The 20,185-nt window shown below is 38.0% G+C and overlaps 1 protein-coding gene across 1 annotated transcript in view; it reads left to right on the forward strand.

Moving 5' to 3' along the window:
• The window catches only part of FRMD7 (FERM domain containing 7), a 54,804-nt gene that overhangs the window by 32,730 nt on the left and 1,889 nt on the right, over positions 1–20,185 (forward strand). Inside the window, exons 6-11 of the mRNA XM_049766993.1 lie at positions 12,577–12,691; positions 13,265–13,412; positions 15,882–15,977; positions 17,306–17,469; positions 19,239–19,307; positions 19,412–19,487. Coding sequence (XP_049622950.1) covers positions 12,577–12,691; positions 13,265–13,412; positions 15,882–15,977; positions 17,306–17,469; positions 19,239–19,307; positions 19,412–19,487 — 668 coding nt within the window. The remainder of the gene's footprint in view (positions 1–12,576; positions 12,692–13,264; positions 13,413–15,881; positions 15,978–17,305; positions 17,470–19,238; positions 19,308–19,411; positions 19,488–20,185) is intronic.

Raw genomic sequence — 20,185 nt, forward strand, 5'->3', positions numbered from 1 at the left:
TTCTATGCTACTGTGACATCTAATTTGGTGCATTGCTTCTGAGGTGTCAGTATTGAAAAATTTGGAGGTGTCGCCTGGCTGCATATATGGCCGTACGCCCCATGAATTCCAAGTATGGTGGCTGATATGGCCTGACTATGTGGTTTTTAATATCATAACAATTCCTAAACTGCATGGTTTACATTATTTGTCATGAAATGGAGAGTCACTGAAACATTTTAAGCAAAGGAGTGAGATCATCTGAATTAGTGTCTAATGGTATCGTGTCATCAAGGTATAGGATAAAATCCAAATTTAGGTCCAGACTTACAAAATTTCTATCATTTGAAATGAGTTTTTTATGCCCAATTACAGATAGTCTCTGTTCCTTTTCACAGCTCCAATGACCACAAATTTATTTTCTCTCTTTATATATTTGTCTTCTCTGGATAGTTACCAGAATAGATAAAAACCGGTAATCTTTTATATTTATTTTCACTCAGAACAATGTTCTGAAATGGCTTAATATCCCATTATTAATCACAACAGTTTGGTCCTTTATAATGATCATTAATATTTCATTTTATAGGTATTCTATATTTGGTTGACTCTGTTTTCTGCTTTAGTATTTGGGCAACACCCAACTGTGATGATCTGGACATACTCATGGCTCTGCACCCAGGGATCATTTTCAGCAGTGCCTAGAACCATATAGGGTGCTGGGGATCAAATCCTGATCAGTTGCATGCAGGGTAAATACTTTACCTGCTCAGACAAATAAATAATATTTTTATATATTATCCTATACCTTGATGACATGATACCATTAGACACTCAGTAAATACTTTATCTCAGACCATGGATGGATTTATTTATCTGATCATCAACATTTGGATTATTTCCAGTTTAGCTGTATGAATAATGTTATGAGCATCCATGCATAAGTTTTTATGTTGATGCCTATTCATTTTCTTTGCCAGGCTTCCGATATTGTAATGGCATCAACTTAAGATAAATTTATATAAGTTTACCTTTTATTTTTTGTTTGTTTATTAATGCCTTTATTTAAGAACCATGGTAACAAACATGCTCATAGTTGGCTTTCAGTCATTAAAATGTACCTTTTAAATATTTTAAGAAACTTTTAAACTTTTGCAAATTTAACAAAATAACAGGGACTGGAGAGATAACACAGAGGGTAGGACATTTGCCCAATACATGGCCAATCTGAGTTTAATACTTGTCAATCTATATGATCCTCTTAGCCTACCACAGATGGAATAAACCTGAGCAGTGCCAGGTGTGGTCCACAAAACCAAACCAAACCAAAACATAAATATATTAAGTTTTACATTTTCCTCAACTTCAAGAGATGTCATTGTATTTATTATGGCCAAAATTTTGTTTACTACTATGATTCATAGAACATTCATAAACTTAAAAACAGGTTGAGTAAAATAAGTCATATACCATATGTCTTTCTACTGGGTATGAGGCAGTATGACACTGAAATTTTAATTAGTCCTCCATTTAACTTCATGCACAAAGGTAAAATTCAAATGGATTAAAGAAATTGATATCAGACTCGAACCATCAGGTATATAGAAGAACATGCAAGGTAGAACACTTCATGACATTAAGTCTAATGGCATCTTCAAGGAGGAAACACCACTGTCCAAACGAGTGGAAGCAGACATAAACTATTGGGACTATACTAAACTAAGAAGCTTCTGCATCTCAAAGTAAACAGTGACTAGGACACAAAGGCCACCCACAGAATGGGAGAGATTTCACATAATTTTATTGTATATCAAATACAGTATCAAATATTCAATATATCAAATATATTTCCACCCAATTATATCAGATAAGGGGATAATATCTAAGACTTACTAGGTACTGATAGAACTTAACAAAAAAGAAGTAAAACCCCATGAAAAAATGGGGAGAAGAAATGAACATATAGTTCCCAAAGAAGAAATACAAATGGCCAAAAGGCACATAAAAATGCTCCACATCACTAATCATCAGGGAGATGCAAATGAAAACAATGAGGTACCATCTTACGCCACAGAGACTGGCACACATCTCAAAGAACAAGAACAATCAGTGCTGGCAGGAATGTGGGGAGAAAGAAACTCTCATTCACTGCTGGTGGGAATGCCATCTAGTCCAGCCTTTATGGAAAGCAATCTAGAGATTTCTAAAAAAACTGGAAATTAAGCTCCCATATAATCCAGAAATAACACTCCTAGGGATATGCCCCAGGAACACAAAAACACAATACAAAGATGTCCTCTGTACTCCTAGATTCATTTACAATAGCTCGAATCTGGAAACAACCCAGTTACCCAATAACAAATGAGTGGCTAAAGAAATTGTGGTACATATACAGAATGAAATACTATGCAGCTGTCAAGGAAGATGAAGCCATGAAATTTCCTATACATGGAACTTGATATCAGACCCGGAATCATAGGGTATATAGAAGAACATGCAGGTAAAGCATTCCATGATATTGAGACTAAAGGAATCTTCAAGGAGGAAACACCAGTGTCCAATCAAGTGGAAGCAGAGATAAACATATGGGACTACATTAAACTGACTACATTAAACTCATCTTGAAATTGTAACAAACTTTTGTGGTTTAAAGATTGTACAACTCATCTTGAAATTCATCTTGACTGAAGTAAGTCAGAGGAAGAGAGATAGACACAGGATAGCCTCACTCAACTGTTAGATTTAAGAAAAATAAAAGACAGTATAGTAATAACATCCAGAGACTATAGAGAGAAGGATGAAACAACCAGCCCATGATATGAAGCTTACCACAATGAGTGGTGAATGCAGTTAGAGAAATAACCACACTGATAACTATCACGACAATAGTAGTGAATGAGAGAAATAGAATGCTTGTACCAAATACAGGCAGGGAGTGGGGGAGGAGATAAATGGGGCATTTGTGGCAGGAAGGTTGCATTGGTGAAGGGGGGGGTGTACTTTGTATGACTGAAAGCCAACTACAAGCATGTATGTAATAATTCTGCTTAAATAAAGATGCTATTTTAAAAATGGACATACCTCTATGTTCATTGCACCACTGTTAATAATATTTGAGACACGGAAATAACCATTTCAGATGTAAAAAGAAATTGTAATTAGCATTTTCTAATAACTAAGGATTTCAGTAACTTAATCTGCTTATTCACAATTCTCAAGTTTTCTTTGGTAAATGATGACTCAAATATTTTGCCCAGTTTTAAATGAGTTAGCATCTTCTTCCGGAATTTTAAGAGATTTTGATATATTCTGCCTTGAAATCTTTAAACACAACAACTCCCTTCTCCACAACTGTCACTTTACTTTGAAGCACTGTCTTTTGACTGGCAAAATTTTATGTGTTGGGGAAAGGAAACTGGGTAGGAAGAGAGGCTTATGGGTTTTTAAAGATACTGCTGGTTCCTTCCTGTGGATTATTACCAGAAGTACTCAGAGGACACTGAATGCTGGGGACTGAGCCGCCTACACTCAAAGGGTGCAGTCATCCTGTTGAACTATCCCTCCAGCCTTGAAGGCAATGATTTTAAATTCTAATGGAATTTCACTTTCTAAACTTCTTTTAGTGAAATATTCCTTTGATATTGGTTTTATCTAAAATATTTTCCTAGCCTTAGGTCACAAAGATTGTTTTTTTTAACCCCAAAGAGAATAATTTTATGAATTTTTTAATTTATTTTTTTATTTTTTACAAGTTTTTTATAGTTGTATTTAAGGTACATAGTGACAGTGAATCAGGGCCATTCCCACCACCACTATTGACCTCCCACCAACATAGTTCCCAGCATGCCTTCCATGTGCCTTTACCCTTAGCCCCCTGGACTGCTAGTGTAACAGGTCCTATTTGTATATAGCTTGCTGCAGTTTGGTTCTCTTGATTCTATTGTGATTGACTTTCAGTTGGGTATTTAGGTCTCAACATTTTTTATTTCCACCCAGTGCTCCTGAGACCGCTTGGCCCCTGGGTCCCATCCACTTTTTTTTCTCAATCTGTAGGATGAGGCAGAACAAGATGATTTATGTTCTATGTTTTTGTAAAAAAAAAAAAAGTGGGCAGGAGCCCTTGTCTAGAATCTATAAATATAAATAAAATTAGAAGAAGAAAAAGAAAAATAGGGGGTATAAATGGCAAAGGTCTTATAATATGAGTGTCCGAGTGTTCTCCCAAACTCACATTTTTAATTCCACAATTGGTTTGTAAGGCCAATAGCGATGCTTCTTTTGATCAAATTTGATTTTGGGAAAGATGGCAAGTCCTTAGTAATCATTTATCTGATCAAATCGAATTGTGGTCTCCAATTTCTCAAGCTGTTTATGGTAGTCTTCAATAGTGGCCTTTGAGAGAGAAAATAACTCAGCAAAACTTTCCATATCTTCTTTTTCTTTGGTATCCACCTGGCCAGTAAATTTACTTTCTGGCACAGGAAACTACAATGCATAAAAATTCTTCTCAAAATCATTCTTCGCCATGTTGGCCTTGTAGGAAAATTTGAAGTCTTCAAAGAACTAGTTTTTCCCAACTCTTTTCTTCTTTGTATAGATTGTTTTACTTATTTCTTGTAGTTACATATACACACATACCTTCTCCCATCCCTTCCCTTTGTTGTTTTTTGACATTATTGCAATATCTTGAAGTTACACACTTGTGGTCCTGGGCGCATATGCATTTGTGACACTGAAGGGTTACCACAGCAGTTTGGGGGATGATGTAGTAATGCTGGAATTGAATTCATGGCTTTACACTTGTAAGACATGTGCTCTGCTGCTGACACAAATCTTCTGCCCTCTCTGTAAACTTTGAGATTATTTTAAAATTTGTTTTTCTGCTTTGGTAGGGTACCTCCAAAGAGGTACTTCGTGGTGGAATATCCTGGAGCCTGGAGCCTCAGTGGTGATCATTGGCCAATTCAGGGGCTTTTCAATAGCAGGGCCAGTGGATGTTTTGCTGATTAGACTTTGTGGTGCTGAGGATGGCCTGGGCCACACTGTTGATGCTGGGGACTTCTAATATCACATCTGGTGGTAGTCAGAGACTCTAAATATACATTTGGTGATGTGCAGGGACCATGTAGTGCCTGTGTCAGTTGCATTTTAGGTATGTTCCTTCATTGCTATACGATCTCTAGGCCCAAAATATTAATTTCTATAAAAATGTCTATGGCATTTTTCTGAATTCACTTACAGGTTTTTTTCTTATTTGGGGGTCCAAGTCAGCTGTGGTCACATATTACTTCTCTGTGTGTCCTTGGTAAGTGCTGGAGAGACCAAATCTACTGCCAGGGATCAAACCTAGGTTGACCACAGGCAAGGCATATGCCCATCCCACTGTACATTCTCTCTAGCCCCCAGAATTACAATCTTAATAATCTGGAGTTCTTTAATTCTCACAAATAAAATGCCTCTGTATTTCTACATATATTAACTACTTTCAGCAATGTTTCTAAATTTTCAGTATAATAACCTTCCTTTATTATTTTTCCCTGTATCTTTTTAATTTGTAGAAACTTATGAATAAGTTTTTTTGCATTTATAAGAATAAACTAATTGTAAACTGTAAATTCACATTTGTTACTTACTGGTAATTATAAACTGTAAATTCACATTTGTTACTTACTGTAAATTAAAAATGTGATTATTTTTTGCAGGGGTGGGTGGGTGAGGATTTAGATCACACCCAGCAGTGCTCAAGGATTACTCCTGACTCTGTGCTCAGTGATCACTGCTACAGGTGGTTAGGAGTTCATATGTGGTGCTCAGCATTGAACCCAGGTTGGCTCACATTCAAGACAACTGCTAATCAATTGTGCCATTTTTCCAGCCTGTAGTTACTTTTAACATATTCTTCTGTCTTGCTATTTTGCTCAACACTTATATTAGTTCCAATAGCATTTTATGAATTGAACTATATTGACTACAAGTCATGAAAATTTCATCTTTTTTTTTGGAAAACAAGTTTATATTACTTGTATGTAGCCTTATTGCGCTGACTAGCACCACTAGTACAGTATTGGTCAGAAGTGGTAAGGAGAATGTGCCCTTTTCCCAGTCTTAAAGGAAAAACATGGTTTTTAACCAGTTAGCAGGTTTTGATTTTTGTCAAAATAGGTTTTTCAAAAACAGGCTTTAGCAGGTTTAAGCATTCTTTGTTCTTTTTTATTTCTTGTTATTTTATTGTAAATTGGCATTGGACTTGCCCATTTTTCTGCATTCATCAGGTCAATAGATGTTTTGTCCTTTATTCTATTAACATAGTGTATTACAGTAATTGATTTTCACATATGGAACTCATTTTGTAATCCTGAGATAAGTCCCACTTGTTCATAAGATATGATCCGTTAGGTAGATTTGGTTCACTAGTGTTTTGTTGAGGATTTTCCCCTCTGTATTCATGAACTATTTTGACCTTAAATTTTCTTTTTTTCTGTCTTGCTTTTAGTGATGTTCACCCCAGTTCAGTGCTTGGAGGGAGTGCGGGGGTGGAGTTGTGGGTGGGGCATGTATCACTCCTTGTGGCACTCCAGAGAGCCTGTGATGCTGAAAAGCAAACCTAGGCTAATGCATGCAGAGTATAAGCTCCAGCTTAGGATTTTCCTTTCTTGTCATCTTTCTCTTTCTTTGGTTTTAGTATTCAAGTAATAACAGTCTTCTTGAGTGAATTGGTAAATATTCAATTTTTTTTCTGAATGAGTTTGTGAAGAATTGGTATTATATCCTTTTTGAGTATTTGACAGATTTAATGAATAAAGCCATCTGGACCTGGTTGAGTTTTAATGAGATTTGTACATTTAACAGTTTGGGAAAGAAATAAATAAAAGAGCCATCACTTTCTTCTTTTAAAAGTTTGTGAAATGGGGTTGGAGAGATAGCATGGAGGTAAGGTCTCTGCCTTGCATGCAGAAGGTTGGTGGTTCGAATCCCGGCATCCCATATGGTCCCCCAGGCCTGCCAGGAGCAATTTCCGAGGATAGAGCCAGGAGTACCTCCTGAGCACTGCTGGTGTGACCCAAAAACCAAACCCAAAAACTCTCAAGGCCAGAAGACAGTGGTGAGATATTGTGACAAGACTGAATGAAATGAACGCCTCACCAGGAATATTGCACCCAGCCTGACTCATGTTCAGGTTTCAAGGAAGAATACATAGCTTTATGGATAAACAACAGCTCAGAAACATCACAGATGAAAAACCAGCCTTAAAGGAAAAACTGACAGGTCTACTCTAAGACAAGAGAGACCAACAAACACAGCAAACTTATCTACAAAGATGACATTAAATCCTATGACAATCATCTCCCTCAATGTCAATGGATTAAATTTACCAATTAAAAGACACAAAGTGGCAAAATGGGTCAAAAAGATGAATCCAACCTTCTGCTGCCTACAAGAAACACATCTGAATAGTCAGAACAAACATAGACTCAAAATCAAAGGCTGGAGGAAAATCATCCAAGCAAACAACACCCTCAAACAAGCTGGGGTGGCCATATTAATATGATGACACCAAGTTTATACTAAGAAAAGTGGTAAGGGACAAAGATGGACACTATGTACTAATCAAGGGATATATGCAACAGGAAGAAATCAGACTATTAAACATATATGCACCCAATGAGAGACCAGAAAATTATCTAACACAGTTACTGACAATTCTGAAAGAAGAAATCAATAATAACATAATAATTGTGGGAGACCTCAACACGGCCCTATCAAAACTTGATAGGTCAACCAGACTAAAACCCAACAAAAACATACTAGCCCTGAAAAGAGTAATGGAAGATATATATATATATATATATATATATATATATATATATATATATATATATGAGACACTCCATCCCAAAAAACCTGGATACACATTCTTCTCCAGTGGACACGGCTCGTTCTCTAGGATAAACTACATGCTAACACATAAAACATACCTCCATAAAATCAAGAGGATAGAAATCTTGCAGGAAATTGAAACTGTAATCAAACATCTGCCCAAAAAGAAAAGCCCAGGCCCAGATGGATTTCCTAATGAATTTTTTCAAATCTTTCAAGAGGAGCTACTACCAATCCTAGCCTGGCTTTTCCATGAAATTGAAAAAACGGGAACACTCCCAAACAGCTTTTATGAAGCCAACATCATCTTGCTACCAAAACCAGACAGAGATGTTGCCAAAAAAGAAAATTACAGACCAATATCCCTGATGAATGCTGATGCAAAGATCTTCAACAAAATCTTGGCAAATAGGATCCAATGCATCGTTAAGAAGATCATACACTACGACCAAGTAGGTTTCATCCCAGAAATGCAAGGATGGTTTAACATCCGTAAATCTATCAACATCATACACAACATCAACAACAAGAAAAATAAAAACCACATGATCATATCAATAGACTCAGAGAAAGCATTTGATAAGGTCCAACACCCATTCTTGATCAAAACTCTCAGCAAGATGGGAATAGAAGGAAACTTTCTCAATCTAGTTGAAGCCATCTACCACAAGCCAATGGCAAATATTATCCTCAATGGAGAAAAACTAAAAGCCTTTCCTCTAAACTCTGGTAGAAGACAAGGCTGTCCACTCTCACCACTCCTCTTCAACATAGTACTGGAAATTCTTGCTATAGTGATCAGGCAAGAAAAAGATATCAAGGGAATCTCGATAGGAAAGGAAGAAGTCAAGCTCTCATTGTTTGCAGATGACATGATACTCTACTTAGAAAACCCTAAAGACTCTACCAAAAAGCTTCTAGAAACAATAGACTCATATAGCAAGGTGGCAGGTACAAAATTAACACACAGAAATCAATGACCTTTTTATACACCAATAATGATAGGGAAGAGAAGGAAGTCAAGAACGCAATCCCATTCACATTAGTGCCACACAAACTCAAATATCTTGGAGTCAACTTGACCAAAGACGTGAAGGACCTATACAAAGAAAACTATAAAGCCCTGCTCCAAGAAATAAGAGAGGACACACGGAAATGGAAACACATACCCTGCTCATGGATTGGCAGGATTAACATCATTAAAATGGCAATACTCCCCAAAGCATTATACAGATTTAATGCGACCTCCTTAAAAATACCCATGACATTTTTCAAAGAAGTGGATCAAACACTTATGAAGTTCATCTGGAACAATAAACACCCTCGAATAGCTAAAGTACTCCTAGGGAAAAGGAAAATGGGAGGCATTACTTTTCCCAACTTTAAACTGTACTACAAAGCAATAGTTATCAAAAAACAGCATGGTATTGGAATAAAGACAGACCCTCAGATCAGTGGAATAGGCTTGAGTTCTCAGACAATGTTCCCCAGGCATACAATTACCTAATTTTTGACAAAGGAGCAAGAAATCCTAAGTGGAGCAGGGAAAACCTCTTCAACAAGTGATGCTACCAGAACTGGTTAGCCACTTGCAAAAAAGCGAACATAGACCCCCAGTTAACATCATGTACAAAGGTAAAATTCAAATGGATTAAAGACCTTGATATCAGACCTGATTTCATAAAATATATAGAACAACACGTAGGTAAAACACTCCATGACATTGAGACTAAAGGCATCTTCAAGGAGGAAACTGCACTTTCCAAACAAGTGGAAGCAGAGATCAACAGATGGGAATACATTAAGCTGAGAAGCTTCTGCACCTCAATAGAAATAGTGCCCAGGATACAAAGCCACCCTCCGAGTGGGAGAAACTATTCACCCAACACCCATCACATAAGGGGCTTATATCCAAAATATACAGGGCACTGACAGAACTTTATAAAAAAAAAATCTAATCCCATCAAAAAATGGGGAGAAGAAATGAACAGATGCTTTGATAAAAAAGAAATACAAATGGCCAAAAGGCACATGAAAAAATGCCCCTTATCTCTAATCATCAGGAAGATGCAAATCAAAACAATGATGAGATACCATCTCACACCACAGAGATTGGCATACATCACAAAGAATGAGGGGATATGCAGAGAAAGGAACTCTTATCCACTGCTGGTGGGAATGCCATCTAGTCCAACCTCTATGGAAAGCGATATGAAGATTCCTCCAAAATCTGGAAAGTGAGCTCCCATTCGACCCAGCTATTCCACTCCTAGGGATATACCCTAAGAACACAAGAATACAATACAAAAACCCCTTCCTCACACTTCTATTTATTGCAGCACTATTCACAATAGCCAGGCTCTGGAAACAACCAACATGCCCTTCAACAGACGAATGGCTAAAGAAACTGTGGTACATATACACAATGGAATATTATGCAGACGTCAGGAGAGATGGAGTCATGAAATTTTCCTATACATGGATGTACATGGAATTTATCATGCTGAATGAAATAAGACAAAGGGAGAAAGAGAGATTCAGAATAGTCTCACTCATCTATGGGTTTTAAGAAAAATAAATGTCATTTTTGTAACAATCCTCAGAGACAATGAGAGGAGGCCTGGAACTTCCAGCTCACTTCATGAAGCTCACCACAAAGAGTGGTGAGTGCAGTTATAGAAATAACTACACAGAGAACTACCATAATCATGTGAATGAATGGGGGACCTGGAAAGCCTGTCTGGAGTACAGGTGGGGGTGGGGTGGAATGGAGGGAGATTTGGGACATTGGTGGTGGGAATGTTGCACTGGTGAAGGGGGTGTTCTTTACATTACTGAAACCTAATCACAATCATTTATGTAATCAAGATGTTTAAATAAAGGAAAAAAGTTTGTGAAATGGAGATTTTAATTATAAGTGATTTTTAAATACATTTATGTAATATATATTAATAATTAATATAATATGTATTATATTATTATATATGTAATATACTATATGTAACATATAATATGTATTAATATAATACATACATATCTAATGTCTACAAAGTAGTATGCTATCTATATAGAATACAATACCAAGAGAAACGAGCACTGAAAATGAGTCTCCAATATCCATGTATTTTACTCCCTAGAAGAGCACTACAGCATTCTGTGGAGCCTCTATTTTTCATTTCAGTATATAAAATTTTGACAGCTTTGAATATCTAGTTTCTGAGTTTATGGTAGGTCACAACAATCACAACTTAAAATGAAGAGGAGACTTCTATAGGGCAAGTCAGTGACCAAAAGTGTGATTTGTCACATTAGTCCAACAAAGAAGGAGATGACATCAAAATGTTAAATAAGTCACAAGAATTCAAAATAGTTTTTGGCAATTTCGTGATAGGTCAGTAATTCTGTTCACATTGAATGCCTTTGAAAGCAACGTGTATAATGAATGTTGAGATAGTTCAAAAGGAGTTAAGTAAGATCAGTCAAACTATCAGCAATTTGGAAAATTGAGAATAATTTCCAGAATTACTCATTTATTGAAGATTTCAGGTAACAGTGGTTTTGCTAGATTCCTAGTAAGCAGAGGATTGAATGGCTGTAACTAGTTTGCACTGTGGTTAACATTTATATTCTTCTTGGTTGGTAATGCACAATTAGGGTACAGTGAAGTGAGGGGAGTACACACACTTGCTATGACTGCCATAGCAAACAGTATATAGGGGGGCTGCAATATGATACATTAATTTATCACATGGTGAAGGTGATAATTCCAATACTAAGGTGTTCGTTTCATTTTGTCTGGGATCTCTCCCCCTTAGCTTGGAGACCTGTTGCATCCTTACTTGGTCTTTTTTTTTTTTTTCATGCACCTGCATTGCTAGAACTTCTGTGTATCCAAAGATTTACTTCTTTGTCTTATTTTTTCTTTTCTGGCTATATCTAATGGTGCTCAGGGCTTACTCCTAGCTCTGTGCTCAGGAATTGTTCCTAAAAGGCTCAAGGAGCCATATAGGGTGGCATGGATTGAACCTGGAATGGCTGTGTGCAAGGAAAATATCCTGCCCAATGTACTGTCACTCTAGATTCCCAAGTGTTCACTTCTTATAATTATTTTTATTGGGTGGCAGAAGAGATAGTAAAGATATTAAGATACAAACTATGCATGTGACCAACCCTGAGTCAAACCACGATACCACATATTGTCCTCTGAGTCAGGAATAGCCCATGAGCACTGTTGCGTGTGACCCCCAAACCAAAATAAAGACACCAGTCAGATAGGATGAAGGTATCTCCTGTTGCCTCAGTTTATTCACTCCTTTATGTACCCTTATATCCAAATACAGTCAGATTTTGAAGTTCTTGGAGTTAAGGTTTCAGCATATTAATTTAGGAGAGAGGCAGAATTCAACTCATATGAGGAAGTGGTCAGAAGCAGAAGAGATTATAAATAGAAGGTGGGAGAAAAATATCTGCCCATAATTCTAGAACCTTTAAGATCTAGACTGTATTTACTTCACTGAGACTTCATACCAATCAACTACTTCACATTTGACAAAACATGGTGTAAAATCTCTCTTTCCAAAATTGCAAAACAGAAGCCGGGAAGCCTAGGACTGCATTAGCTGCAAGGAAAGGGTTGTCTGAAAGCAGAGAATCTGTAAGGTACACCATCATCTCCCTCCCCCAGGGAAATGTGAAACATGTCACTTTTCTGTCATGCAGCAGAACTGGGAGATTTTCATGAAGAAACAGTTAGAAAACATCTGGCACAGACCAGGTACTTGCCAAACCAAGAATCTTTAGAGAACAAGATCACGCACTTTCATCAGAAGCACATGTAAGTATCTGATTGGCACCTACTCCCACCAGCAGGGAACACTAAAGCTGGGGAACCAACTCTTTTTGCCCCTTTTTCTGTTTTTGGACAACACCTGTCAGTGCTACTGCGTCTGTATTCAGGGAGTATTCCTGGCTGGCTCAGGGGACTATGAGGTGCTAGGGTTGAACCCAGGTCTGCTTCCTGCAAAACAAGCATCCTACCCACTGTAGTATCTCTACAATTCCTGAGGACAAAATTTTAAGCAGTTTTATTGATTGATTGATTGATTGGTTTTTGGGCCACACCTGGTGATGCTCAGGGGTTATCCCTGGCTCTGTGCTCAGAAATTGCTCCTGGCATGCTCATGGAAGCATATGGGATGCTGGGAATTGAACTGGGTCTGTCCCGGGTCGGCCACCTACAAGGCAAATGCCTTACCTCTGTGCTATCTCTCCAGCCCAGACTTAAAAGCAAGCTCTTAAGTCAGAGAAGCTTCTGGTCCAAAAAAGCATTGCATTTCTTGTGGAGCTCTTTGGGTGAAAATGCCATTTTTCTGCATTAATTAGACTTATGAATTATTTTGCTCTGCAGTGGCCGAAGCCCCGCTGAATCTGACATACTTCTACTGGACATAGCAAGAAAGTTGGATATGTATGGCATCCGGCCACACCCTGCCAGTGATGGGGAAGGGATGCAGATTCACTTGGCTGTCGCCCATATGGGAGTACTAGTGTTACGGGTAAAACTATTTTCTTTAACACCCTTCAGCTTAGGGCATTGAGATGCTACTTGGAAAGTTTCTGGGGAAGCTCAACCCTTCAACATGCTCTGCTTCCATTTGCAGGCTGCAGCTGACTGTTTTCTATGGAGTTCATGCATTAGTGTAGGCAGGCTTGGCAGAAAGAGAAGTCATGAGACTCTTTGGAAATTTCAAATTTTAAACAGGAATTTGAAACTTGGTACCTGAAAATGTAGGTAGTGACATAAGCTGCATTAGCCTGGTCCAGATGGACCAGAAAATGATGGAGGGCACAAAATATTGTGTCTTCCTGCAGTTACTGGTTTAAATGGAGGTTCCCAGTGCCAGTTGACAAGGATTTAGTAGCTATTACTGTTTACTATTGCATGCCTTTCTTTTAAAAACTTAATTTTCAGTTTAGAAAACAACCCAGGACTTTCTGACCCCTCCCCCATATTTAAGCTTACTTGAGGGAACATAACCAATTTTTTGCATTTTTTTCTTTTTTAAAAACTTTATTGATTGATTGATTGGTTTGGGGGCCACACCCATGCTCAGAGGTTACTCCTGGCTCTGCACTCAGAAATCACCCCTGGCTGGCTGGGGGACCATATGGGATGCCAGGAATCAAACCGGGTGCCTCCAGATTGGCCACAGGCAAGGCAAACGCCTTACTGCTGTGCTATCTCTCTGGCCCCTTGCAGTTTTTTCTTGGAATTTTTTTAATCTATCAGGTCTCCTCAAGTCTGTAAAGAGGTAACAAATTTGGGGGCTGGAATGGGCCACACTCTACTGTGCTCAGGGCTTATTTCTTGCTGTGGGTTTAGGGATCACTCCCGGTGGTGACCAGATTGGGTATAGGCAAGGCAAGTACTTTAACTACTGTAGTATCGTTTTGGCCTCCAGGCAATAAATCTGGAGTCAAGTTCAGGTTCAATAATACTTGACTAATATTCACAATGATAGGTAGTTTGGGAATGAATGAGTTGTGAGAAGGAAGTGGTGACCTCAAACCCACCTGGCCCCTAGGACTGAATTTGAGCTCAAAAATAAGTTGCAAAGTAAATAAGGTGCGGTGAAAGCAAGTCTGTTAAAGCAATATTGTGAGGTTATTTGATTGTTAACTTTATAGAATGAGAGAAAAATCAGGAGGCAAATGGCCTAATGGATCACTGTCATACCTGCTCTCCTAAGAGGAAATTTTCACCCATTCCACTTTGATGGCAGATCCTTGCCAATTCTCACTTCCTAGAAAAAGATGAGGTGGGTGAAGCGGAGTGAGGCTGTCATATTGGTTGTAATATTTTTTGATGTAAATAACTATGTGAACATTTGGGGACAATTTAACTGGTCTATTATCTCTTACACAAGTCTTATTTAGTAATACTGGGCTGTAGAGACAGTAAACTGGCAGTGTTTGCATAGCAGACCACTGACTCAGATTCAATCCCTGGCACCTCCAAGAGTGATCCCTGAGCACAGAACCAAGGTTTAAGTTCTGAGACTGCTGGGTGTGCCCCTACAAAACTCAAACTAGTATATTGAATATATTTTGTGTATACTTCATTGTATTATTTAAGAAAAACAACAGTATTGTTGAGAGATCATATGCAAACATTATAATTCATGCATGTAGTTTCAGGGATGTGATTCAGTGGTAGAGCACCAGTCTTGTATATGTGTGACCCTGCATTCTATTCCAGAAACTTTAATGATCTTCTGAGCAACATTAGGAACATCAATGACTACTGAGGCAGGAATAGATCTTAAGCCCCCAAACCAAGAAAATATTCCTACATTCTAATGGTCCAGTTCAATGAGAGTTAATATACTTTCAGAACTAGGCATCGGTCTATTCATATAGACATATACTAGTATATTTCTTGTGCATATACTTTGTACCAGGTAATAGAGGTAAATAGAAATTAAGAGGGGGAGGGAAGGAGAAATAAAGAGGAGTGATTTATATGGCTGCTGAGGTAAAGGGCAATGATCCTGACTTCAGAGAATTTAACTTCAAACTGGGAGAGACAATTAAACAAATAATTATGAACACTTGGGAAGTGCTTTGTGGCAGAGAAGATGCTAAAGTACTACATGAAAGGGGCTTATCTTATAAGCTAAGGTATAAGGAAGGATGATATCAATATCAAGATGATGAGGGTGATAAGGTGAGGGGCTGATTCCAAGAAATGGTGCACAGGCAACCATGTGTATATGCCATGGCATAAACAGATAAACAGGAAGCCAACATTGATCAGGAAATAGAGTTCCTGTCTTTCAGATATATTCCATCTGACTTATTTGACGGCACCGCCTGCCTAGTACAACAGGACCAAATAATACAGTGAACAAGATAGGTAAAAGACAGTCGCAAATTTATGACAGAAATTTTCTAGCAGGGTTGCCTTGTCTTATAAACTAGCCTGTGCTGACATTTATATCAAAACCTGCTGTGTTTTATTATAGGGAAATACAAAGATTAATACATTCAACTGGGCTAAAATTCGAAAGTTGAGTTTTAAGAGAAAGCATTTTCTTATCAAACTTCATGCCAACATCTTGGTAAGTCACTTTCTAATGAATTCTTTTACTTTCTGTTTGCTTGGAGTTTCTTGGTTGTTTCTGCAGATGGTATGAGAGGGTCATGTGATCTCTTTTCTGCCTATATACAAAAATCAAGATCTTTAGTTATGTTTTTCATAAAGGCAAATGACTAAGAACTCTCAGTGACAGTTTAGAATGAATGCATAAGTAAGTAGGGTGCTTGGCATGAAAGAAATGTCAGCTTAGCGGTTATTATTCTGAGAGTTGATGATTCAATTGGAAATGGCCTTATCTATGAGGGTGACAAATTTATTCCATGTAATGTAGCCCTTTTTATAAGTATTTTAGTTCTGTTTTCTTAAGCAAAAATAAATGAACACCTACTATATGCCAGAGCAGGATGTGGTGGGTGGATGGATATGGGATGTCAGCAAAAGAATCAATCACTGATCTAGGCTGCATTGTTCTTGGTGAGAAAAGATGCTGGAAAGGATTCTATAACTGAATACATAGAAGGCTATAGAGGTGGGTAGAAAGGAAATAAAATGTGTATTAGTAAGTTTTTCAATAGTTTTCAGCTTTGTTCTCTGGATGCTAACCCTATGAATGTGTTTGAGCAGTTCAGAATATGTATTCAGTGTGAAGCTTAAAGAGAGTCCCAGTGCTGCACTTAGAAGCCTACAGAAGAGTGAGAGAAAGGGAGGTTAACAGAGTCAATTAGTGGGAATTTTAAAAGCAGGGCTAAATAAATGACATGTAATCAAGGGGCTATTGGGGGTGGATATATAGTGATTGAAGAAGAGTTGGATTTAATGCCTGGAAGACTAAGCTCCTCTACATTCATGATGATATGCCAAGTGACGATAAAGTATATCATAAACTAACCAGCATAGAGAGGATGAAGAGTTCTAAAGGGTATATGAATTAGATTTATGTTCATGTAATTATCCCCCCGAAACTTGGCCATCTATCAGGAAGTCAATCTCCTCACTCCCCTTTCCTGTTGGTCACTTATAAATTATTATCACCTTGAAAAATGCCCTTTGATGTTCATTTTCATCAAATATACAACTTCATAAAAATGTTCTTGGCAGAGAAGGGGTAAAAAGTAAAACACTTAAGGAAAGTGTGCAAAGCAAGGATCGTTTCTTAGAGAGGGCTCCGCTCTTGAGCAGGGACAAGTTTGTTTCTCAGAAGGTGGCCAATCATTTGGTTTCAGTGTGTGTGGAACCTGCTGGGATTCAAGTGGATGAGAAGCTGTCTGGGCCCATGGATGGTAATTTACAATGCTCTAATATTTTAAGATCTTTGCTACTCACAAAGCATGTTTTACTTGGTTTATACAGGTATTGTGTAAAGATACTTTGGAGTTCACGATGGCCAGTCGAGATGCTTGCAAGGCTTTCTGGAAGACTTGCGTGGAGTATCATGCTTTCTTCAGACTTTCTGAAGAACCCAAATCAAAGCCCAAAACCCTACTCTGCAGCAAAGGTTCCAGTTTCCGCTATAGGTAATGAAATATTGTACACAGGCAGTTGATGCACACCAAATTTTCCATTTCATAGACAAGAGAAGGAAGAACTTGAGTTCTAGAAGCAATAAATAATCCACATTACCCACGTCAGAGAGTAAAGCCTTTCTGACCAGTTTTCTGTGTGACACATTGAAGAACTAGTTCCATCTGTAAGGCCTGGGAGAGGATTACCCTATTCAAGTAGTTCTATCAGAATCTCAAAAATAATGGGGAAAAAGAAGTGGCATATGCAGTTGGAGAAAAATGGCTCAGTGAGTCTGTTGTTTTCCTCAGATGAAAGTTGTAAAATAGTGCAAGAAGAGGCTTGGGCAGTGATGGCATTTGGTTAGGCAGAACCAGGTATTTTGAGAAAGTCTTGGAGGGACCTTTGAGATTTAAAGGGTTGAGCAATGTTGCAAGAGAGGCTCCTTAATACAGATTTGACTTTAGAGGACTGGAAGTTAGTTGCAAAAAGATCATTTTTTTAATTTAACTCATCAATTTAAGAGTTCTTTTGGAGAAGCTTTGAAACTCTTAGCTAAGATAAAAACAAAACATACTAATGTATCCATAAGAATCGAATTGAATGCTTCCCAGAAATGATTTTCTCCAAAGGTGGCAACCTGCCCCAGTTAGAACTAATATTTTTTTTCCTTTGTGTAATGTGTGTATTTTTATGGAAACTTTCCAAAATGTATTCTGCAAACCCTGTATTTAAAAAAATAGTTGTTTTGCCCTTTTCTTAATGACCCAAGTTATTGTAAACATCACTTAGCCTCTATAGGAAGCTGTAGAGTCGTGATGGCCTCAGGATGGGGGAGGTATGTCAATCTCTACATCTCAGTGATGAATAGTTTACATTTGGGGGGTTATTACTCTTCTGATTTCTATTTTCTCTTGTGTTTCTCCAAGCAGTCTGATGGCTTCTTTGCTAATGTATGGCTGACTGGAGGAACCCTCTTCTGTTTAGTTAGTTCTCCCTTCTGTACCTCTTTTCTCCCTCTCATTCTCTCCTTTCCCCCGTTTTCCCCTTTCCCTTCTCCATTGCCCACTCAGTCAGGAACTGGAAAACCAAATGAATAGCTTTCTTAGAAACTGTTTACAATAGGATGTGAAAAAGTCTTTAAAGGAGAGTATTAGCCTTCCAGACAAGAATTTTATGTTAAGATATAGCTATAGATAGAATACATATAATATATACAGACATTTGGACCACATACAGTTGTGTCCAGTGGTTAATCCTAACTCTGTTCTCAGGGATCACTTCTGGCAGGTCAAGAGACCAAATCGGGTTTGGGAATTGAACCTGAGTTAGCTGCAAACAAAGGAAGTGGCTTACCCTTGGTACTAATTCTCTGGCCCCTTGACTTCTAAGGGGCCAGAGAGATAGCACAGTGGTGAAGCACTTGCCTTGCATGCAGCCGATCTGGACGGACAATGGTTCGAATTTCGGCATCTCATGTGGTACCCTCAGTTTGCCAGGGGTATTTCTGAGTGCAGAGCCAGGAGTAGCCCCTGAGCACTACCAGATGTGACTCCAAAAACAAAACAAAACAAAACAAAACAAAACAAAACAAAACAAAAGTATGGGTTCTGAGTAGCTGAAGGTTCTCCATCCCTGACTCTTGGACCATTGTGAGCTTCAAAGATTCAAGGAACATATTATTCATCCAGATGCTTTTGATCTAAACAATACATGTTTTGAGGATTACTAGCAATTGGTGCATGACTAGCATTCTTATCATGTTGATCTTGTTTTAAAATAGTGGGAGAACCCAATGGCAACTTTTGGAATATGGGAAAAAGGGGAGGTTGAAGAGCTTGCCCTTTGAAAGGTACCGTTTCCTCTTTCTGTTTACTTTTTCTCCTAATGATTTTGAAGTTGAACTTAATGATTTTGATGTATTCTGCAACACTTTGTTCTGTTTGGAAATTTCAGGAAACATTACCCTTCTCAGTACCATGAACGACAGTGCAGGTCATCACCAGACATTCTCTCTGATGTGTCAAAACAAGTAAGGCTTCTGGAAATCCCTGTTCCTTTAGATAAATATGTAATATATCCATATTTTCAAATGCCTCCAAAAAGTGATTCTGGTGTGGGAAGAGGTTTATCAACATGTGTAGGTTAGTCTCCTTGAGAGGTCTCTCAGGTTTGTCTTTCTAGTCAATAGGAAGTCAATAGACTAGTGAACATCATTGGTGTGCATAATTTAAAGATTGCAAATAGGTAAGAGCAATAGCACAGTGGGTAAGCTGCTTGCCTTGCACAAGACCTATCCAGTTTTGATCTTTGACATCCCATATAACCCCCTGAGTTTTCTAGGAGTGATTCCTAAGTGCAGAGCCAGGAGTAAACCCTAAACATTGCCGGATGTGACCTCCCAAAGCAAAACAAGGCTAGAAATGAACTGACAGATCTACAAAGGCAAGTGCTATAGCTAAAGTCTTGCAAAACACAAATTCTAATTCCATTTTCTGATTTTGTACTTTTTATGAGTTCTATTTTTTTTACTTATTGAAATTTTAATTCTTAGAGAGACTCTAAAGTCTGGGACTAAGGTTTTAAAGTACTTTTGCTGAATAATTCTATAACTTAATTTAAGGACAAAGTGCAATTCTCTTGGAACTACGAGAGCTAACTTCATTGAAATTTTCTATTATGAAGTGTTATTTTTTGCACCCCCTAAAAGAAAAAAATAATCATTATGTC

The sequence above is a fragment of the Suncus etruscus genome, chromosome X (genome assembly GCF_024139225.1).
Source record: "Suncus etruscus isolate mSunEtr1 chromosome X, mSunEtr1.pri.cur, whole genome shotgun sequence".
Classification (NCBI taxonomy): Eukaryota; Metazoa; Chordata; class Mammalia; order Eulipotyphla; family Soricidae; genus Suncus; species Suncus etruscus.